The sequence below is a fragment of the Sminthopsis crassicaudata genome, chromosome 5, assembly GCF_048593235.1.
Source record: "Sminthopsis crassicaudata isolate SCR6 chromosome 5, ASM4859323v1, whole genome shotgun sequence".
Classification (NCBI taxonomy): Eukaryota; Metazoa; Chordata; class Mammalia; order Dasyuromorphia; family Dasyuridae; genus Sminthopsis; species Sminthopsis crassicaudata.
Genome location: NC_133621.1, coordinates 290,777,049 through 290,797,750, shown reverse-complemented (window position 1 = coordinate 290,797,750; position 20,702 = coordinate 290,777,049). Strand labels below are relative to the sequence as shown.

Here is a 20,702-nt window from a genome sequence, read left to right as displayed (position 1 = left end):
TTTTTCACATAGCTGAACAGCAGTACAAGAATGGAATTCTATTGGAAAAACAGCTGGCTGGTAAATTGGGGAGGCTTTGAGTCAGAAAAGCCCAAGTTTACCTCTTTTTTTTGTATAGCAAGTTTTGGATTCAGGTCTTCCTGACTCCTCCATCCACTTTAATACCAACTGTCCCTGCTAAGTGCATATACTCTAGAGTAAATAAATACTGTTTCCACCAAATTGGAATGATAATGGCTTCTACCTCTGTGAAAAATTAATACAGAGGAGTGCTTTGTAAACTTTCAAGTGCTAAATAAATGTTGGCTATTTGTCAGTCAATGTTAATATATGTCTACTCTGGGTGAAGCACTGGGGATACAAAAAAAAAAAAACTGCAAAAGGCATTCTTAGCCCCCAAAAGCTTAAGTCTTAATAAGGGAGATTTAAAGTAACCAGTTATATACAAAAAAAGCTATAGACAATGAGTTGGAGGTAATCAAGAAAGACAGGTTACTATTTGCATTTACTCTTAGTCAATCAGGACCCAAACAATGACCAACTGGGGCTTAGCCTGTGATTTATGGTTGGCCAATTGAGGAAAGCCAGAGTGATTTGAGAATAAGGCATGATCCTTAAGAAAGAAATCTAGCCAGTAAACCTCAAGAAGGCAGGAGTTTAGCTGGGACTTGAAGGAAGGCAAAGATGAAGAGGGAGAGGGGGACTAACCAAAGAAAATGCCTGGAACCTAAAGGTGCAGTGTCTTGTTTGAGGAGGCCATCAAAAGAATGTGTAGGGGATTCAGTTGTGAGAAGGCTGGAAAGGGAGGAGGAGCTCCAGGGTGAAAGGATTTGAATGCCCCAAAGAGAATTTTGTATTTGATCCTAGAGGTGACAAGGAGCCACTAGGGAGGTAAGGGGTGACATCATTGGAAAATCACTTTAGTGGTCTGATGGATAATGGAGGGAGGTAAGAGTGTTGAACTTTAAATGATAAATAGGGATCTCCAGAAGGCCATTTTTCTTAGAAATATCTCAGGGCTATATTCTACCAAGAAGAAATTCTCTTGGGTTAAATAGCTGCTATTTTAAAATTCCCCTTGGATGAATTATTTTAATCAGACCATTAGAACAATACTGAGGTCACAGGGGAAGTGGTTAGATAGCAGATTCCTGTGAGAGCCTTTAATGAGCTGTGGGCTCATTGTCTACTCTTGTGATGGGACAACCATAACTTCTTCATTGTCCTATAAATAGGAGCAGAACATTCTTATTAATTCACCCATTTCCCTGGTCAGAGGATGTCACAGGTTTTCTGTTTTAGGGGAAGCACTGTCATGTCTTGAGGATGGAGACCCCTCAAGTGGGGAAGTGGGAGGGAGGTCTTACTTAGCTCCTCTGTCTTGAAGTAGTAAAAGCTCTTGGAGGTTTTTATGGTGCAAGGGATCTAGAGATGTCTCTAGGATCATGTATTACCTCAGTTTCCCTTTTAGTGAAAGGAAGGAATTGGACTAGCCAGACTTTTAAACCTAAGAACTTATAAATCACCTTATATCCAAGGGCCTCATCTGTAAAATGAGGGTAACAGCACCCACATCACAGGGTTCTTATGAGGGTCAAATTAGATATTTGTAAGCTTAGCACAGGACCTGATGCATAGTAGTCCTCTATAAATATTGTTGCTGCAGTTATTATTCTTATATATGTATTCTTTTCATTCGGGATGAAAATAAGATTCATCCCAATTGGGACAGTTGTTACTGTTGACATAATACAAGTATTGGGTCTTATAACTCAATATCATTCAATAAGCACTTATTAAGTGCCCACTATATGTCGGGCACTGTGCTAAATGGTGGGGATACAGAAAAGAAACAAAAACTATTCCCTCAAGCAACTCCCATTTATTTTAAATTTATTTATTTACTATTTTCCTCCCAGTTACATTTAAAATAAATTTTTACATTTGTTTTTAAAACTTTTAAATTTCAGATTCTCTCCCTTATTCCCAGCCCTCAGTTGAGAAATCACTTGTGAAATTATGCAAAACATTTCCATAAAATTTATGTTGCGATAGAAAAGATAAATCTCTCACTCTAAACAAACAAACAAAAACAAAACCCTGAAGAAAAATAAAGGGGAGAGAGAGAAAGAGAGAGAGAGAGAGAGAGAGAGAGAGAGAGAGAGAGAGAGAGAGAGAGAGAGAGAGAGAGAGAAAGAGAGAGACAGAGACAGAGACAGAGACACAGAGACACAGAGAGAGAGAGACAGAGACAGAGACAGAGAGAGAGAGACAGACAGAGACAGAGACAGAGAGAGACAGAGAGAGAGAGACAGAGACAGAGACAGAGAGAGACAGAGAGACAGACAGAGAGAGACAGAGAGAGACAGAGAGACACACAGAGAGAGAGAGACAGAGAGAGAGAGACAGACAGACAAACAGAGAGAGAGAGAGAGAGAGAGAGAGAGAGAGAGAGAGAGAGAGAGAGAGAGAGAGAGAGAGAGAGAGAGAGAGAGAGAGAGAGAGAGAGAGAGAGAGAGAATGCTTCAAAATGTATTTGGACACATTCAGTTTCTTCTCTGGGTATGGAGAGCATTTTTCATCATAAGTCCTTTAGAGTAAGTAGTATTCATGAAAATAGATACACTCCTCATATTGCTATTAAAAAATTTCACAGAAATCTATTTAATTTTCTCCTGTCCCCTACCCCTACTGGGGGAAAAATTTTCCTTTTACTAAATATTCATAGTCAAGCCAAGCAAATTTCTTCTATAGTTGTATACAACTTAAATCCATCATTTGGACTCCATGGTTTATCATTGGTCCTCTGGAATCATGGTTTCATGGTGACCATTCTTGTTATAGCTTTTAGCGTTTTATGTCTTTGTCAATTGCTTTCCTAACCCTGTTCATTGCAATTTTCATCAGGTTATAAATGCTCTGAAAAATCGTTCATTTTTATATTGTAATATAAAATGTTTTGATTCTGCTATTGCTATTTAAAAGATCAAGCTCTTTTAAAATGACAAGAATTTCCAAAAATTCAGCTGTCTTTATCAAGTGAGTGGATAGTAAAAACACATATTTGGGAATTTTTTTATTTTTGTACACATGACAAGATTTTACACCAAATAGTTAATTTGTCTTCTTAGCTCTTTATAAAATCAGAATTTTTTTTTTTTAATAACACAATGGTATGTTACCATATTCTTCTGGCCACAAACCATTTTTAGTCAGTGCTTAATAAATTAGTTTCCTTTTTTTTACACCACAACAGACTGTGGTATTTTTGTACATCTAGGGTCTTCTTTCTTAGGGAATAGGCATAGTAGAGTGGTCAAAGGGCATTCACTGTTATTTTAACATCTTTTTGCAAATGATTTTAAAATGTTTTCCAGAATGGTCATACATATTCACAGATCTATTAAGTCTTATCATTGTGCCTGCTTTCCTAAAGCCCTTCCAATATATATTATCTTCTTTATCATTTTTGCCACTCTGGTGGGTTTGAGATAGAATCTTAAGATTCAACTTACATTTCTCTGACATGTAGTGATTTGGAATATTTTTTCAATATGGCTTTGGATAGTATTTTCTTCCCTTGAGAACTCCCTAATCATTCATCAATCGAAGGGGAAAAAAAGCTTATTCTTTTCCTATCAAGAGAAATTAGCTGCAAAGATTTTTTCTCCTTGTTTCCCCTTTAAGCTTTCTGCAAATATAGTTATTTCCATGTTTCTCAACTTTTAACATCTAGGTCATATGCTCAGTTTCTTTTTTTTTTTTTAAATGCATTGGCTCTAAATCTGATTTTTTTACATACTACCATTCATTTTTGGGGGCTATTTTCCCCAAACCTGTTTTTATGTTTATCAAATACTAAAAGTACTAGATTTATTAAGAAAGCTAAGGCTAGGGTTGACACTTTATCTAACACATTTGCCTATTTCCAATTTTTGGTTCCCCTAGAAATCACCAAGCCAAACTTAACATGTCTCCCTGCCAATGGAATACTATTTTACTGTTTTTAATCGTTTTAAAGGATATCTCACCTGTCAATCAGAGAATGGCTCAATAGGCTATAGTATGTAAAAATAATCAATTATTGTTCTATAATAAACGAACAGGCTCATTTTAGAAAGGCTTGGAAAATTAAGTGAATTAATGCTGATCAAAACAAGAACCAGAAAACATTGCATACCAAAGCTAAGATTGTGTGATGATCTACTATGATGGACTTGCTTCATCTCAGTTTAGTGATCCAAGGCAATCCCAAAAATCTTTGGATGGAAAATGTCATCCAAATAGAGACAACTAAGGAAACAAAATAAATCAACACATGCTATATGGGTTTTTTTTCCTCCTTTTTCTTCTGGTTTCTATTTTTCCCTTTTGTTCTGATTTTTCTAATGATTCATAAGGAAATATGTAAAAAAAATGAGTGTACACATATAACAAAAATGTTTCTGTATGTAGCTGGGGAAAATAATGTACACAATTTTAAAAAGAGGGTATCTTTTTTTTTAAAGCAAAACTTCTTAAAAAGGAGGTTGCACAAATGAATGTGGGAGCTGCAAAATTATGATTTATCAGTGTTTTATTTGTATACCTATTTTATATACCTGGGGTCACATAAAATTCTTTGGCGGAAAGGGTTCTCAAGGGAAAAAAGTTGAAGCCCTGTTCTAAAGGATGCCTGGTGCCATTGTCACAACTCAATTTGTTTTTCCCTATTTCCTCCAAATCAAAATTTGTTGGCTTTTGGATTTTCTTAAATTTTACAGTATAATCCTTTTCATCTCATTTAATTTTTTGAGCTCCCAGTACTAATAAGTGCCCAGTATATACAGGCATTAATTGAACTAAATACACTACTGCTTAATAGGTACTTGCATCAAACTCTTAAAATGACAAGAATTTCCAAAAATGCAGCTATCTTTATAATGTGAGTGGATAGTAAAAACGCATGATATTTGGGAATTTTTTTATTTTTGTACACATGACAAGATTTTACACCAAATAGTTAAATAGTACAAATTTACATTCATGAGGAATGTTAAAAAAAATTTTCAACTAAAAAAAACCCCAAAAACAAAAACAAAAACCTGCTTCTCGTGACCCACAATCCTGACATTTTTACAGTGGGGGGGGGGGGGTGGTTAAAAAAAAAAAAAAAAAGGCAAAAAAAACACAAAAAAATATCCCAAGCCTCCCCAAACAGAACAATTTAAATTCACATTTTCTCTCTACACTGGACACAGTGGATTCCAATGGTGAGAGTTATAATTCATCTTTTCCGCTTGGAGATTTCTGTAAAGACAAAACAGTAAATGTCATACTCAGGTCAGGTAGCTACATAAACAATAGCTTTCTAATATTTTAAAACTTGAGTCATTTTTGTTGTTCTAGACATGGTTTCAGGTTTCAGCACATTGGCTAGAATCATATAGGTGTCATTGAACAGCACAGATTTCTTTCTCCTTAGGGTAAAAATACTGAGAGTTTATCAAGTTGGCAGCTGTGAAATGACATTTTGTAGCTTTTGACAATAAATATTCTTAGATAGGGTCATAACTATAATTGTTACATAAACTAAATAGTTTTAAACCAAGTTCTTTTCTCAACCTCACATTCTCATGTCCTACTGTCAATAGGTGCCACCAGTTTGTTGCTTCAGCTGAAACCTGCCATTTGTCACTTGCTTTCATGACCATAACCCCCATTATCATCTCCTAGCCCCAAGAAGATTCTCCCCTCTCATCCCCATTTGTCCACATTATTGAGTATCCTACTCCAATTCCCTATTACCTTTAGGACAAAACAAACTCAAGTGAGGATTTCCCACAGACCCTCCAGGCTGGTCTAGCCTTTCACCTGATATTTGGCCTAAGTGACCTTCTCTCCCCTGCCCCCTGTATCTTCCATTGCAGGACCAGTCTTGGGCCACAACATCCCTCTCAATGAAGCCTTTCCCAGACAGTGCAGACCTGAGCACAGTCCTGCCGGTCCCCCTTCCTGGGTTCACTTCCCCTCCTGCTTCCTCCATTTGGGTTTCTTCTTGGCATCCTTAGTCACCCTTTAGTCTCACACCAAGGATCCCCCTCTTTATGAGGGCTTCTCCCCAGCTGCACACCTCTGGCACAGGCCTCAGTCTGAGGCCCACCTACAGTAAAGCCCTCTCATCAAGTCTCAACTAGGACCAGTGGCTCTCCCCTGCACCTACTTTCTTTGCTTCTTCCTCTTCCTCAGCATCCATATCAACTTCTTCTTCATCTTCTGGTTTTGAATCTTCTGACGTGTCTTCTGTTGTATCATCTTCCAGGTCTTCTTCAGGCTCTTCTTCCACCTTGGGGACAAATTTAGAGAAACATTAGCAGGTATCAAGAACAACCTGAACCCTTTTCCACTTGTTCTGCTACCCAGTGCCCTTTTGGCTTCTGTGTGCTGGGCCGGGATCCAGGGAGCCCGGAATTCAAATCCAGCTTGAAGCATTTAATACAAAGACTATCATGTAAGGCACCACAAGGTATAAACAGTATATTTGGATGACTAACTTTTGAAGAATTGGAACAGGAAGAAGAGCTAGAGCTGCTCTACCATCTCCTGAACTGAATTCTACTTTGTCCACATGCTCCCTAAAGGACAGCACCAGAGCCCAACTTGGGCACAGTGGAGAGACCACAACCCGGGGTCTGTGAAAAAGGTTTTGCTTTTTATTTTCTAAGAAATTGTTTTGATGAGTACGTCCCTTTGTAATAAATACTATGTGTTTTATGCACATAAAACTACAGTTCTGATAGGTTTTCGCTGAAGTGAGGCAGAATCTCCAGATGTTAAGTGGATGAAGAATCTCTCTTACTGATCTCCATTAAAAAGAACATGCAACAACTGCAATTCCTTTTCTGACCAGAATGACTACCAAAGACACATACAAAATAACTGTACCAGACAATTTTTGGATAATGAAATTAAAACCATTTATAGTTATATGTTCACTTCTTTGTTTTTTCTTTTTTTTTTTTAATCTCTCCCAACATGACTTATAAAGCAATGTATATTAAAAACAAATACATTTACTACAAAAACTCAAACTATCTGACCCCAATTAGTGTCAAAAAATCTCAGTGTACTAAGGAAGGAGAGCTGAAATTCAGCTAACTTAAGAGAGGAGGAAGGAAAAAAAAGGACAAACCTTTGCATCGGGATCAATGTTCAAACTTAAACGAAGCATCCTTTCGATTCTATCGCCATATTCTTTGGTGTTCGGTAGAAGGTATCCTGATCTCAGTGTTGCTGTTTCAAACAGGACTACAGCAAGGTCTAAAACTGTTTTGTCCTCTTCATCTTCCTGATGTGGAAAGACAAATTTTATTACCATTAATAAGAAAACACTAATGAACACTGAGGAAGAGAAAGCCTTAACAATACTTACTTTAACTCGTCGGAGCATGTCCTTGATAAGTGGGTGCCTAGGATTTATTTCAAGTGTTTTCTTCTGACTGGCATAGTAACTGTCAAAGATACAGGAAACAATTATATAAACACCCTTCCTACTTCACCCAGGGCCCATTAAATTTTTATTACTCTCCAGACAGTGCTATCTCTAGAAAAGGGAAATCACTTTATTATCTTGGTAGGGGCAAACAAAAGCAAGAAGAAAAACCAAATCTGCATTATTTCTAACATTTGCAGTTTAGGTAATCAAAAGGGGCAGGTGGCTGTTCCCAAACTTCTAAAAGTCTCACTAGATGCCCAGTATAGCAGCAATGAACTTATTGGCTCCCCCCAGGAAAAATATGCCTGGAGATCTAGCCCATTTCAGGCATGCCCTGTCCATTTAACCTAACCTTAACAGCCCGAGAAACCCCAGAAATCTCTGTGAAGGAATGCTTACTTTGCAGAAATATCCATGCCCGTCTGGTAAGCCTGAGCTTTCATGATTCTTTCCATGTTGCCAGACCAGCCATACTGGCTGGCCACAAGAGCACATGGAGACTCTGTCAGGCGCTGGGAAATCACAGCCTTCTCAATCTTAAGGGAAAAAAAGCCAAGTGTGAGAATCTCATAGGTGACAACATATTTACTAAGCAGTTTGAAAGAAAATGGGATTCCATTATGAACCAAATACCAATTAGTGGAATTTTGTGGATACCGAGTTAGAGTAATTCAATACCAGGCATTAAGATGTGGCTACACACAGCTGCCTGTACCAGGAATTCCCTATATCAATACAATCACAGGTCCAGACAATGGGCAAGGTGCCAAAACTGACAATCCCTACGTGAAGGAAAGGGTGACTAGGAGATGCCGCCCCACCAGAGGAATGAAGCAAAGGATAGCTCCAGACAAAAGTGTTCAGGGAAACATTTTGGGAAGGATATAATTTTTATAACTTTTTTTTTTTTGGCAACTGGGGTTAAGTGACTTGCCCAGGGTCACACAGCTAGGAAGTGTCTGAGGCCAGATTTGTTACAATACCACAACCCTCATTTTCAAGAGATTACCTTGTCCTTAAGAGCTTTGTCCTTCATCCACTCAAGCAGGGGCTCATACTCCTTTTCCACAGCAGCTCGGTTTTCCTTGGTTTTCTCACTTTCGTCAAATTTCACTCCTTCCTTGGCAACATTCTGGAATCTCTTTCCATCAAACTCTGGAAGAGCCTGGATGCAGTACTCATCAACAGGCTCTGTCAGATAAATCACTTCATAGCCCTTCTTCAGAAGCCTCTCAACAAATGGGGATGATTCCGCCTGTAAAGCCAATGGACTTCAGATGAAAGCAGCAGTTCCCCCCAAATTTTGGTCTCCAGACCCCTTTACACAAGTTATTGAGAATTTTGGTTATACGGATTTTATCTATTAATGCTTACTGTGGCAGAACTTAAAAATTAATAAATTTTGAAATGCTAATTCACTAAAAATAATAATTATTACATGTTAACATATTTTGACAGGAAAACCCACACTATATTTTCCAATGTAAAACAAAAATAGAAAAGAATGACATTGTTTTTATGTATTTTTGTATATCTCTAATGTTTGGTTTAATAGAAAACAGATGGATTCTCATCCAAGCTTGTGGGGTTTTTTTGGATTTAAGTAAATGAAGAAAATCTGACCTTATACAGATAAATAGTTGTTTAAGGGAGAGGCACTTTAGCAGCAAAGGACATCTTAGTATTATGAAAACAGCCTTTTGACTTTGGGACCTCTAAGAATCCACAGAACTGTTGCTTTAGAGTATATACTGTACTGTTTTCTCCCTCCCACCCCCAATGAATGTACAACTATGTTAACTATCATGAACCTGAATTCTCATCTCCATGCATGCGTACCTCCTTTCTGCTGGCACCAGCCATGAAATAGATTTTATCCTGTTTCTCTTTCATCCTTTCCACATATTGGTCTAGACTGGTCAGGTCACTTTCATGAAAAGAGGATTGGAACCTAAGCAGTTTAGCAAGACGAGTACGGTTGGAATGGTCTTCAATCACCCCAAGTTTCATGTTCGTGCCAAATTCTTTCCAAAAAGTTTTGTTGTATTTCTCTTCAGCAATCTTCTTAATCATATCAAGAGTTTTACGGACCAGTTTCTTTCTAATAACCTAGAAGATCCAAGGCACAAGAGACAGGTTGGTAGAGATGATAGAGATTCACTTTAATGAGATTCCACGTAGGACACAGGATTTAAACTCATGAGTTTACTAAGGCAGTTTTCATCTTGAGCTTCTTATAGTCTTGGTGTCCTGGAACCCCTTCCTTAGAAAGTTTCATCCCATACTTAGGGTGAAAACTACAAATGCTTTTCTTTCCTCAGAATCATCTAAATTTAAATGCATGGAATAAAATATAAGGGACTGAAAATAAAAACAAATTATATTGAAAGTGTTAAAAGAGGGTCCCAGTTGTAGACTATAGGAAGATGGCCACCTTAAACTGAGGAGTGTGTTCCAGGTGGAACAGGAACTTCTTCATTCTTTGCTGCCACAGTTTAGGATTTACTTCTTTTTGCTTCCCTCCCACCTCACTTTCCCAAATGTAGTAAGACCCTTTAGTATTTCATAAGACCCCAGTTATTAACTTTCCCTGCAGGACTTAGGTTTAAAAAACCCATCCTGCTCTTTATAAATTCTCCAGTTATGGGCTTTATGGGTACCCAAACATTTCAGGATTCCTATTATTACAGACAGTTAAATCCAAATGAAAATTGTCTAATTAGTAAAAATGAATTTAAAAACACACTTAAAACTTTTCCTTATTCAAACTTATTTGCGAAATCATGAGGAAAAGGTCATCATGGGATTGTACAGTGCCCTAAGACATAATGGATATACAAGAAGGAATAAAGGTCTCAGATTAAAAAACTCTGTTTAGGGCCTCACTGGTGGTCATGAGACCAGTCACTGAGATTCGTAAGATGCACCGTTGGATAGATGATTCAGTAAAGCTTCAAATGCTCACCTTAAGTAATTTATGTTGCTGAAGAGTTTCACGGGATACATTCAGAGGAAGGTCATCAGAATCCACCTAAGTAAGAAAGTTAATCAGTGATCAAGCTAACGAACATAAATGACTAGCTAAAAGGTTCACAAGGACAACAAATAAAAGTATCTTAATATACTTACAACACCCTTAATAAAATTAAGGTACTTGGGCATCATGTCATGGAAATCATCTGTGATGAATACTCTGCGTACATAAAGCTAAAAGAGACCAAAAACAAAATTATAATCAGAAAAATGCAATTCATATACAATTTTAAACTTGAAGACATATTAAAATAAAACAAAAACTTAACAATTTCCCCCTTTCCACACATACTTTAATGTAGTCACTCTTCTTTGATCCATATTCATCAAACAAGCCACGGGGAGCAGAAGTGGGAACAAACAGTATTGACTTGAATGTCACTTCTCCTTCAGCAGTGAAGTGGATAAAAGTCATGGGGTCATCACTTTCCTGTGGAAAGAGATTTTACTGTATCAGTATACCGAAGGTAACAATCTGAAAGCTAAATCTTTTCCCCTGAGTGATAAGGGAGAGAGAGGCTGAGTGTTATTTCTAAATTCCGAACAACAAATGATAAATAGTAAATGCTTTTGTGAACAGTTTTCAAGGGTTTTGCTATATACTATTAAAATGACTCCCTTTCTCTTGTAAAAATAGGGAAACATATAGTTGAATTCTAGCTATGTAGGAGAGAAAAAAGAAAAATGTAAATAGATAACCAAAGCTTTTTGTAAAAGGAAAAAGAAAGGAGAGATTTTTTGCGAAGGTATGAAGAAATGTTAAGATGAAGATCATCAAAATGGGGAAGGATTTCATAAAAAATAAGATAAGGGAGAGAATTTTTAAAAACCTTTTTTTGGGAGGGGGGTATTAAGGCAATTGGGATTAAGTGACTTGTCTAGGGTCACACATCTAGGAAGTGTTAAATGTCTGAGGTCAGATTTGAATTCAGGTCCTCCTGACTTCAGGACTGATGCTCTATCTACTGTGCCACCTAGCTGCCCCAAAACCTTCATTTTAAAAAATTATCATGAAGATCTTTTCTTTAATTTTGGTTAAATGGCCAACCAATAAGACCTATTTTATTTAGGATTACTATGACAGAAATGGAAAGATGAGATAATTATATGGACAGTAGTATTTTAAGGACAGATCCTATGAGAACAATTGAAGTGATTAGTACAAAATATGTAAGTCAAGTTAGAGAAGGACCAATGAGAAATTCATTACAATGTTTTTTAGAAGAGAGATCAACCAATATAACTCATTATACAGCATGAATAGATGGTCCAGAAAACTATTTCCTAGAGTCAATTAACCTTAGTAACAAAAATTCCAGTGTCATAATAATGTATCAAATAGTCCTTTCTTCTGTCTTACAATCCAAACTGTACACCTTTTAGACTACTTTACCTTTGAAAATGATTTGTAGAATGCTTTGTATTCATCTTCTTCTACTTCTTTTGATGGTCTCTGCCATATTGGTTTGATGTCATTCATGAGCTCCCAATCCCAAACAGTTTTCTCAACCTAAATTTGTAGACATGATAGAAATATTTCCCACATTAATGAACTAGATAAACCTGGGTTAATTCATTTAAGTTCTTCAAACATATTTCTTTGCCCTTAAAATGGAGAAAATGTCTCCACCTCTACCTCCCACCCAGGGTTGTTATAAAAGCTCTGCTCACATTACAACTTACATAGAAGTGATTGAACTCATGATTTTAACTACAGTCATCTGTAACTTCCTTTAAACTCTAATGTGATAGAACTATGCCACTGAATGACCCGACAAAGTCAAGTGGAGAAGTATCAACTAGGCCTCAAATGTCTAGAGCCACAGCACAGGAAGTATCCCCCTCCATCCAGAGCAGGTTGTTGATGGAAAATTTGTGATCTAAGCCTTAAAGACTATGGATTATTATTTCTCTGCTACCAGAGTTCCTAGGTCAGACTTGCCTTTTTAGTCTTGGGTTTCTTCTCCTCCTCATCTTCCACTGCAGCTTCATCATCTACTTCATCTTTTTCCTTAGCTGCTTCTTCCTCTTCAATGGGCTCTTCTACTGTTTCTGTCTGCAGAGAATCAAAAGCAAAAGTCAAGCAGTATTTTCTAAACTATATCCTTATGGGACCTAAAGATTAGTTTCTATCAGTTTTCTGACAATGTTCACTTCATGGCCAAGCTCAGTCCAGGTTATTCCCTAACACTAAAATGAGGCTGCTCTAACCCTTTCCCCCTTTCAAGCAGAAGCAATTCACAGGTTAATTTAAAACATATTTATATTCAGAAATAGTTATCAAGACTAGGTTTATTGATCTGTGAGGACTAGATTAGAAGGGAAAAATGATGACTCCCTGCCCAGAGAGCAGATCACAGTACATTGTATTTAGGGTGTTGGAGGGAAAGTTTGATGCATAAATTTTTAATAGAAAAAATTTACCTTGCTGCTCCACAGGTAGATAGGAAAGTTTATAAATTGTGAATATTTCTTGACAAGGTTTTTAATGGTATCCAGTTCAAGATAATCGGATGCCTCTTCCTTTAAAGCCAGACTTCAAAGAAGAAAAAAAAAAAAGTTCATTTAAACAAATGATAAAATCAGTAGAAACAGTTAATTTAGTTGTGCTTTTCAATTTTTTCAAGTTGTGTGGCAATGTAAATGCCTTCCCAAACCCTTCCTAATTCCTAGAAGCTCTTTTTGACTTTTGGTACAAAGGCAGAGTGTTCCCTAGGTTAGCGATAGAGGGAGGTAAGGGAAAAACCAATCCCTGACTAGATGCCAAATTTCATACTACACTGATCCCTTGGGAGTTTTAGTAAGGAAGCCTTATCTACTATGATCAAGGATTGCAAATGTTTTCTGAAGATAGGATAGTTGTCAGCTGTTATTAATGCAATCATATTAATGCAATCACTGGCCTTCAGTTTTTAGTAGTAAGAGTCACCACTTAATAGTAGTAGTGGTACCTTCCCTGCCACCCAAACACAGGCCAAGGAGTATTACAATTGTTACAAGATTAGAGTCTAAGTCATTTCTTCTCAAAAAAGACAAAAAGAGATCTAGTATTTATAATGTCTACAGACTAATCCACGTTATTATTTCTTTCTGCCAAGGACTGCCACATGTTAGGAGAAATAGAAGCTGGAAACTAACTATCCCCAAATTAACCAAGTATTTTTCTTTTTTAAAAGCAGTAATTTTTATTAAAAGAGTATTTTTATTCCATCAGCCAATTGGCATTCATTAAGAGATTGCCATGTGTCAAATACTAGGAGTCTAGACAAAAACTGAAAACATTTCCTGCTTTCAAGAAACTTACATTCTTTGAAGATAACATGTACATACATGTACATACATGTACTGATGTACAAAACAAATGTAAGGTGAGGTATCTTGGAAATGGAGCTTTGAGAATCTACTAACAGCTCACTGATAAGCTGTTCTAGTCTTTAATCGAAAATTCTACCAACTATCAACATGTGATAAGAGAGAGGGGCCAGATTTTTGTTGCAGTAAAGGACCATACCAAAACCCAAAACAACAAAACACCATTGTGTGTTTATTTAAACTTTAAACTGTTTTTGTAGGTGTTTATGCCACATTTATCCTTCCCCTTCTGGCTCTCTTCTGTCTCTAGAAAGCCTGACAAAATCTACTGTACCGTGACTACTCACTATTTCACTTCCCTCTCTGTCCCACCAGCCTGGGATGCTCTTAGACACAGTTCAAGAATCATCCTTTGCACAAAGCTGTTCTTGATTTCCCCCAAGATTTTCTTTTCAAATTACCTTCCACTTAATGACTCTGTGAATGTTTACATGTACATGTGCTTGTCTACTCCATTAGTCTATAAGCTTATGTGAGCAAGGATTGAAATATTCCTTATACTTGGATCTCCAACATTCAGCACAGTGTACCTAACATTACTATAGTAATCATTTAACAAATGCTTGCTATCCAATAATAAAGGGACCGAGACTATTAAAATTAAATCTAGTGACTTGTGATTGAGGAGTATTATCAAATATGGCAGATGAAGACATAAACCTCAATCTTTTAAGAGCATAATAAAGTAGCCCACATCAATTCCATATTTTAATTTACAAAGCACTATTTCCAGAACCCATGAGGTAGGAACTGCAAGTTTTTAATGCCCAAATACCATAAGTACAGACTATTATGAGCAGATATAGCAAAAGAGGAATCGTGATACTTACGTTATGGTGGTACCTCTTCCCAAGGTGTCTCCTCTTGGGTCAGCGATGACAGAAAATTCATTGGAGTCAGATTCCCAGATGTGTTGGGAATCATTATTATGTTTCGATGTCACAATAACCCTATCTGCTACAAGGAAGGCAGAATAGAAACCTACACCAAACTGGCCAATCAACTCTGAAGTTGACTGGCCATCCCTCTGTGCCTCAGTCATTTTGTTTAAGAATTCACTTGTACCAGACTTCGCTATGGTACCAAGGTTTTTAACTAATTCTTCCCTGGTCATGCCAACACCAGTGTCTGTAACATGCAGCAGGTTCTTCTCCTTATCACACTACAATCAAAAGAAGGACAACATGTTGAAACCTTTAAGACTCTGAACACTCAAAACAAACTGTACAACCTAACACTGGGCTAGTACTCTCTACCATAATCAGCTGAAATGAAAATTTGGATCAAGGATAAAAAATTTTTGTACTTTAGAAAATGGTTAGTAAAAAAATACTTTGAAGTGGACAAATGCTTTCCTTAAAAAATAAAACAGCCTCTTCAAAACCAAATATGCTAGTATTTGATATATTAAGTATATTACTAATATATTTAGTATTCAATTTCATCTGATGACTCAGGTTTTTATTGTTCTTGAAGGACACCATCCATTAATTATCACAGTATGTACATCAAGATGCCCACATGTACACCCCCATTATATTATCCTTTCCTTAGTGATGGCACAGACTCCAAGAGTCAAGATGGGGGAAAACCAAATATTTTGGGATGGAAGGAAAGATGCTGCAACATTAATGATTCTCTAAGTACTGACTGTCACTGTCATCTTCTAATTTCTAGCAATGCTTTTGGTTTTCAGGGTCAGCTGGTTTTCACTTCTAGCTTACCTTAATTTTGACGGTAAGTTCTTCATTTCCAGAAAGAGCATTTTCATCAGTCAGTGAAATAAGCCTTATTTTATCCAAAGCATCAGAAGCATTTGAAATCAGTTCTCTCAGGAAAATCTACAATCATTTGAAAGAGAGGGCCCAATAAAATACACATTTAACATCAGACTTAAGACTCACTTTATTTCTGTGTGAAGATCCTAAAAAGCTATTATCTTCTAACTACTCTTACTGAAATCTCACTATCAAGCAAACTGGATGACTTAATTTTCTTAATACCTGATTTGACAAATCAGCCCACTTACCTCTTGCCTACTTTTTTTTTTTCCTGTAATAGGGTGAGTTTAAACATGATCGATCTTAACCAGACTTAAAATTACTAGTTCAAGGTAAGAAAATGAGATATTGTTGGAAAAGGGTAGGAAAGTTAGCACTGTTTTAAAATTATTTTATTATATTTGTGTACTGTGGAGATAGGGAAAGAAACTCTCAAAACCCTAGGAGAGATCTTGGTAGAATTAAGAGCTTTAATCTTGCACCATGTACTTCATACAAAGGGCAATGCAGACAGTTCTTACCTCCTTATTTTTGTACAAAGAATTGATAATAAGCTTCATCATTCTATTTACTTCAGCTTGGAAAGCAAATTTCTCAGATTTTTCTCTAAGTTCTTTTATTTGGGATGCATTTAATCCATCTAATTGAATAGCTTCTTCTTCTCTATGAACAGAAAAAAAAAATGTGATGCTACAACAAATGTTAACAAATAAGTACAAGGACCATAATGTTCAATATGATAATGGGAACATAGCCAGTATTTATAATCTGCTGACCCCTTTTCTTCACCCATAAAGAAGGCTAAAGTTGCAGCCTTCCAACAAACATTTCTTTCATCTATTATTATACTGTATCTATAGAACCTTAATATACTCTTAGGTTCTACATATTTCCAACCTGTGCTTTCTAACAAATATAAATATAAAATATTATTTAACATTACATACCCACATCCAACTAATAAGCAAGAAGCAATAGGCAGGCATTTAGATTTAAGATTTAGACTTAGACTTAAATCAGACATGATTTAATTTATCCCTGATACTTCTTTCCTTGCCCCATGGTCATCACATTTCTACATTTGATATTTACTTCTGGTTTCCAAGGGTCAATTATACTTGGGATAAATTCTGTTTGGAGATCTTGCAAACTTGTTGTCCATCCTGGTTTTCAGTTCTATCAGACCAGCTAAAAGGGACCCAAGAGATAAATTCTTAACAAGGAAAATAAAAATAAAACCTAACTTGCTTCTGTCTAGATAGAGAACAAAATCACTTGAATTTTATTCAGATATCTGACAACCAATTCCAGATGCCTTTTCTTTTTTGAGATCAGAGAACACAAACAATATCAGATCTCATGTGGTAATTTAAAATGACAGTTTCACATCAGCACCAACCTCTGGACCACTTCATCATCAGTCCGAGAACCTTCTCTGCTTTTACCCAGATCTTCTTCCACTGTAGCTTCTACATCCAGTTGTTCATCTGCTTTAACTGATCCTAAGGGAAAAGGACATTCCAGTGTGAGACACACAACTTCCCAGTCACATGGAGCAGAAGAACAGGGGATCCAGGGCAGGACAGGAAGGGAAGGGGTGGGGCTCCAAAGCCTCGAGAGCAGAGTCAGCTTTTGATTGGGGTAGAATAAAGGGCTGACCAGTTCCTCAGCCCCAGTCCATTTCCATAGATTTGTTAGCTTTCTACTTGGAAAGTTTTGCGTTCAAATGCTAACCCGAATCCTTAGTATCATCTCTGACCTCCTCTGGGTCTTCCCCCAGTCTCTAAATGAGACAATCCCTTGGGAGCACACACCTCAGAGTTGGTGAGACTAAGAGGGAGAATGCTGATGCAAGACCCTTGACAAGCCTTCCAAGGGTACTTTGACTTGTCACTGCCGAAGAATAGCCCTTCTTCACTTGAGGTCTAAACCTGATAAAAGGTCCTCAGGGGCCAGATGGTTCAACGGAGGACCCAGGCAGGGCAAGGGGGGAGGAGGGTGCTTGCTTGTAGGCCAATTAGCCTAACACCCTTGCTTTATGGAGAAGCAAAGTGAGACCCAAAGAGATTGAAGCAATGTGATTAAGGGATATGTTAAAAAAGGATCCCAATCCTATTCCTTTGACTCCAAAGCCAGTGCTATTTCCTCTGTACCTGGTCTAAACACTTAAACCCAGGTCAGTCTTCAATACATAATGCTATAGTCCCAATTTAGAGGGAAATTGAAGGCAGAGATGCTGACTTAAAGGCTGGCCCTTCTCCCATCACTCTCTGGGCCCTCAGCATCGTTAAGCACAAGACTTTGCATCCCCCCTTCTTGATCCCCCGCAATCTCTCTTGCTGTCCCCCACACCTGGAATTCTCCCCCTCTTTCAAATCCTATCTTCTATAATTAATCTTTTTCTACCTCCCCTTAATTCCAGTGTCTTCATTTAGTGAATAGTATTCTGATATTATCATGTAACATTAGAAAGTTAACATAAATTAGAATAGCATCCGAATATTAAGAGAATAAAATATCCTATCAGTGTCCTGTATGCTTCCCATTGGAACACAGCTATTTGTATGCTGGCTCCCCATTATGGTTTTTTTCTTTCCCTTTCTTAGAATCCTCATCTCTTGGCCCAGTGTCTGGCACACTAAGTGCTTAACAAGTGCTAGTTGACCAAGTAGAGAATGAAGATGAGGTTTCTGCGTGGGGTGATTTTTTTTGGGGGGGGGGAGGCACGGGTGAATGGAGGACTTTAATTAAAAAAAAAAACAAAAAAAACCAACACACATCCCCAACCAGTGTCTGGCACTGTACTTAATAAAGACCAGATATCCATCTGCAGGATGCAGTGCTCACAATTCGTTTAAACTGGTCCCTTTTGGGGGGGAGGAGGGAGTTTTAAATCCTAGTCTGTCATACATCAGGTGCTTAATAAATGCGCATAACTGACTACGTACTATTTCCATTTTAACAAATAAGTAAACTGAGGCTGGGGGTCCGGAGGAGGGAGAGAAGGCCGGCAGGGTTAGACTACCTCCAGACTCCACGGCCACCACCTGATGCTGCCTCTTTAACACCACGGCGAGGAAACACCCTCTCGAGGATGCCTCTCTCCACGTGGTTATTTTCATTTTTCAGATGAGGAAACTGAGGTCTCTCTTTGCTGCCCGCCCTTCTCCGAGTGGCCATCGTGATTTTACAGATGAGGAGCCCGAGCCCCCCCTTTCTGAAAGGCCATTCCGGTTTTACAGAGAAGGAAACGAAAGCTCCCTTGGCTTCCCCACCCGCCGTTCCCAGAGCGATCATCCCATTTTCACAGATGAGGAGCCTGAGGCCCTGTTTTCTCTCTCGGGGTCCCCCCTCATATAACAAATCAGGAGACAGGGGCCCTTTTAGCTGCTGGCGCTCTCGGTCACTCCCATTTTACAGATGGGGAGACTGAGGCCCTCTCAGCCGCTTGCTCTCTCCGTGGTCGCCCCCCACTTTACGGGGAGTCTGGGATGACGGCAGCCTATCGAGGCGGGCCCAGCCGGGTAGACAAAGCGCCCCGGGCGCGGCCCCGGGGAGATGAGCAGGGGGCGGCGTCGGGGAACGTTCCCAAAGGCCGGGCCGCCGCCTTGCCCTCACTCACCGCAGGCCAGCAGCAGGACGCAGCAGAGGCCCAGCAGCCACAAGGCCTTCATCGCGGCGGCGGCGGCGCGCGGTCAACTCCGGCACGGCGCTTCAGGCTCCGTTCACGGCCTCGTCCTCCGTCCGCCTCCCGGCGGGGATCCGCTCCTCACACCCCGGGCTGCGGCAGCGGCGTCGGTACAGAGGGCAGCGACAGCAGCGCGATCCGCCCACCACCCCCCAAGCCGGGCCGCTCGCTTTTCACCCCCACTCCCTGAGGGCGGGGGACGGGAAACACGAACCGGCCAATAGTGCCGCACCACGCACCCCGCGCGGCCAATGGGAAACAGTCGTGGGGGGGGAGGCGGCGATCCGCCAATGTCAGCCCTCCAGGTGAGGGGCCCGAGGACCGAAGCGTGGCTCCGGCTGATTGGCCCACGCGAGCTACGTCGAGTTCAGCCAATCACCAGCCTCCGCGGGACCCTTGCTCGGGCGGTGCCGACATCGGAGGAAGGTCTACCAATGGACGCGAGCTCAGACGGTCCCCTCCCCCCGTTCCTTGGGGTGAAGTTACGCTCCGGAAGCACTTCTCATCCTTCCTCCACAGCGTTTACTCTGTTACTAGGGGGAATTGTGTCCATGGCAACACGTTCTTCGCTTTTCTTCCCCCGAAGAATACGTTGAGAGTCATATTAGACTCCCAGTTCGGCAAGTCCCAAGTAAGCCTTCCCCCTGTTGCCGCAGGCTACTCCGGCGGTGGCTTCACGAGAAATAGGAATTTCTGAAGTTCGAAAAGCTCGTGCCTTAAAAGAGACTAGAGAGGAGCGGGGCTGGGAGTCGGGGAGTGGCGCGGGGTGGGGCGGGGCGAGGATAGGCATCCCGCGAGAAACTACATATCCCAGCATGCAATGTCCCCAGAACTACACCTACATGCAGGCCGGGAAAACCCCTGGACTTGCTTCCTGGGCTGGCCATGTGCGTACTATAACTTCTCGTGGCCTTGCGGGCGTCTGGGGCTCCGATTTCAGCTCCTCTAAGCCTGACCCCCTCCAGGAAGTGACTTTGCCCTCAGAAGCATAGCTTGGAGGGGGTGGGGGAAAATGATGCTTGCTTCCCCTCCCCCTAGTTTGCATCCCTCCCCGCCCCAAGCCTGATCTTCTATAGATGGTGGGCGGGGCCTTTGTCGTTTGACAAATGAGGAAACTGAGCCCTACAGAGAGCAAATGACTTACAGTCGCTTAGATCCGGGGCTGGAAGGCATCTCCTTCCGCACTCCTCATTTGACAGATAAGGGAAACAGCCTCAGAGTAAATGACTTTAGCAGCATCGATCTACCTCAGAGGCCTTAATCCAGCGCTTCTCATTGGACAGGAAAACGGAGGCTCCCTATTAGCAGCTTAGGGGTCATTAATCCAGCCCCTCTTTTGATTGATAAAGTGAAA

General features: G+C 39.6%; 2 protein-coding genes across 6 annotated transcripts in view; one reads left to right on the top strand and one right to left on the bottom strand.

Annotated features, from left to right (window-relative positions):
* Positions 1 to 4,951: 4,951 nt before the first annotated feature.
* HSP90B1 (heat shock protein 90 beta family member 1) lies at positions 4,952 to 19,877 on the bottom strand. Of its 5 annotated transcripts, none has more exons than XR_012482817.1 (18): positions 19,283 to 19,794; positions 17,060 to 17,162; positions 16,182 to 16,323; positions 15,604 to 15,720; positions 14,710 to 15,041; positions 12,932 to 13,043; positions 12,450 to 12,563; positions 11,901 to 12,017; positions 10,800 to 10,937; positions 10,604 to 10,681; positions 10,440 to 10,505; positions 9,314 to 9,583; positions 8,484 to 8,729; positions 7,822 to 8,010; positions 7,412 to 7,647; positions 7,172 to 7,327; positions 6,203 to 6,325; positions 4,952 to 5,289 (listed from the first exon to the last, which is right to left on the bottom strand). XR_012482817.1 is itself a non-coding variant. In XM_074271419.1 (18 exons), exons 1-18 carry the CDS (start codon positions 19,332 to 19,334, stop codon positions 5,260 to 5,262), a joined length of 2,412 nt encoding a protein of 803 aa, XP_074127520.1. In that variant the 5' UTR covers positions 19,335 to 19,877; the 3' UTR covers positions 4,952 to 5,259. The 5 variants fall into 5 exon arrangements, 2 of the variants coding, with proteins under 2 accessions (XP_074127520.1, XP_074127521.1); XR_012482815.1 differs by having other exon boundaries at positions 6,203 to 6,370; positions 7,060 to 7,327; positions 7,412 to 7,490; positions 7,874 to 8,010; XR_012482816.1 differs by having other exon boundaries at positions 6,203 to 6,377; positions 7,110 to 7,327; positions 7,412 to 7,490; positions 7,874 to 8,010.
* Positions 19,863 to 20,702, top strand: part of LOC141544830 (putative tetratricopeptide repeat protein 41) — an 81,632-nt gene continuing 80,792 nt past the window's right edge. The window contains 1 exon segment of the mRNA XM_074271423.1: positions 19,863 to 19,979. The gene's annotated coding sequence lies outside the window, so the exon portion shown is untranslated.

What these genes read in the sequence shown, in the direction of transcription:
- HSP90B1 (XM_074271419.1), bottom strand. Translation starts at nt 19,334, where the DNA reads ATGAAGGCCTTGTGGCTGCTGGGCCTCTGCTGCGTCCTGCTGCTGGCC. An exon ending in TCTACAAATCATTTTCAAAG is followed by an intron (nt 10,938 to 11,900) that starts GTAAAGTAGTCT and finishes CTCTTTCCACAG; the next exon opens with GAAAGTGATGACCCCATGAC. An exon ending in ACAAAGCTCTTAAGGACAAG is followed by an intron (nt 8,011 to 8,483) that starts GTAATCTCTTGA and finishes TTTTCCCTTAAG; the next exon opens with ATTGAGAAGGCTGTGATTTC.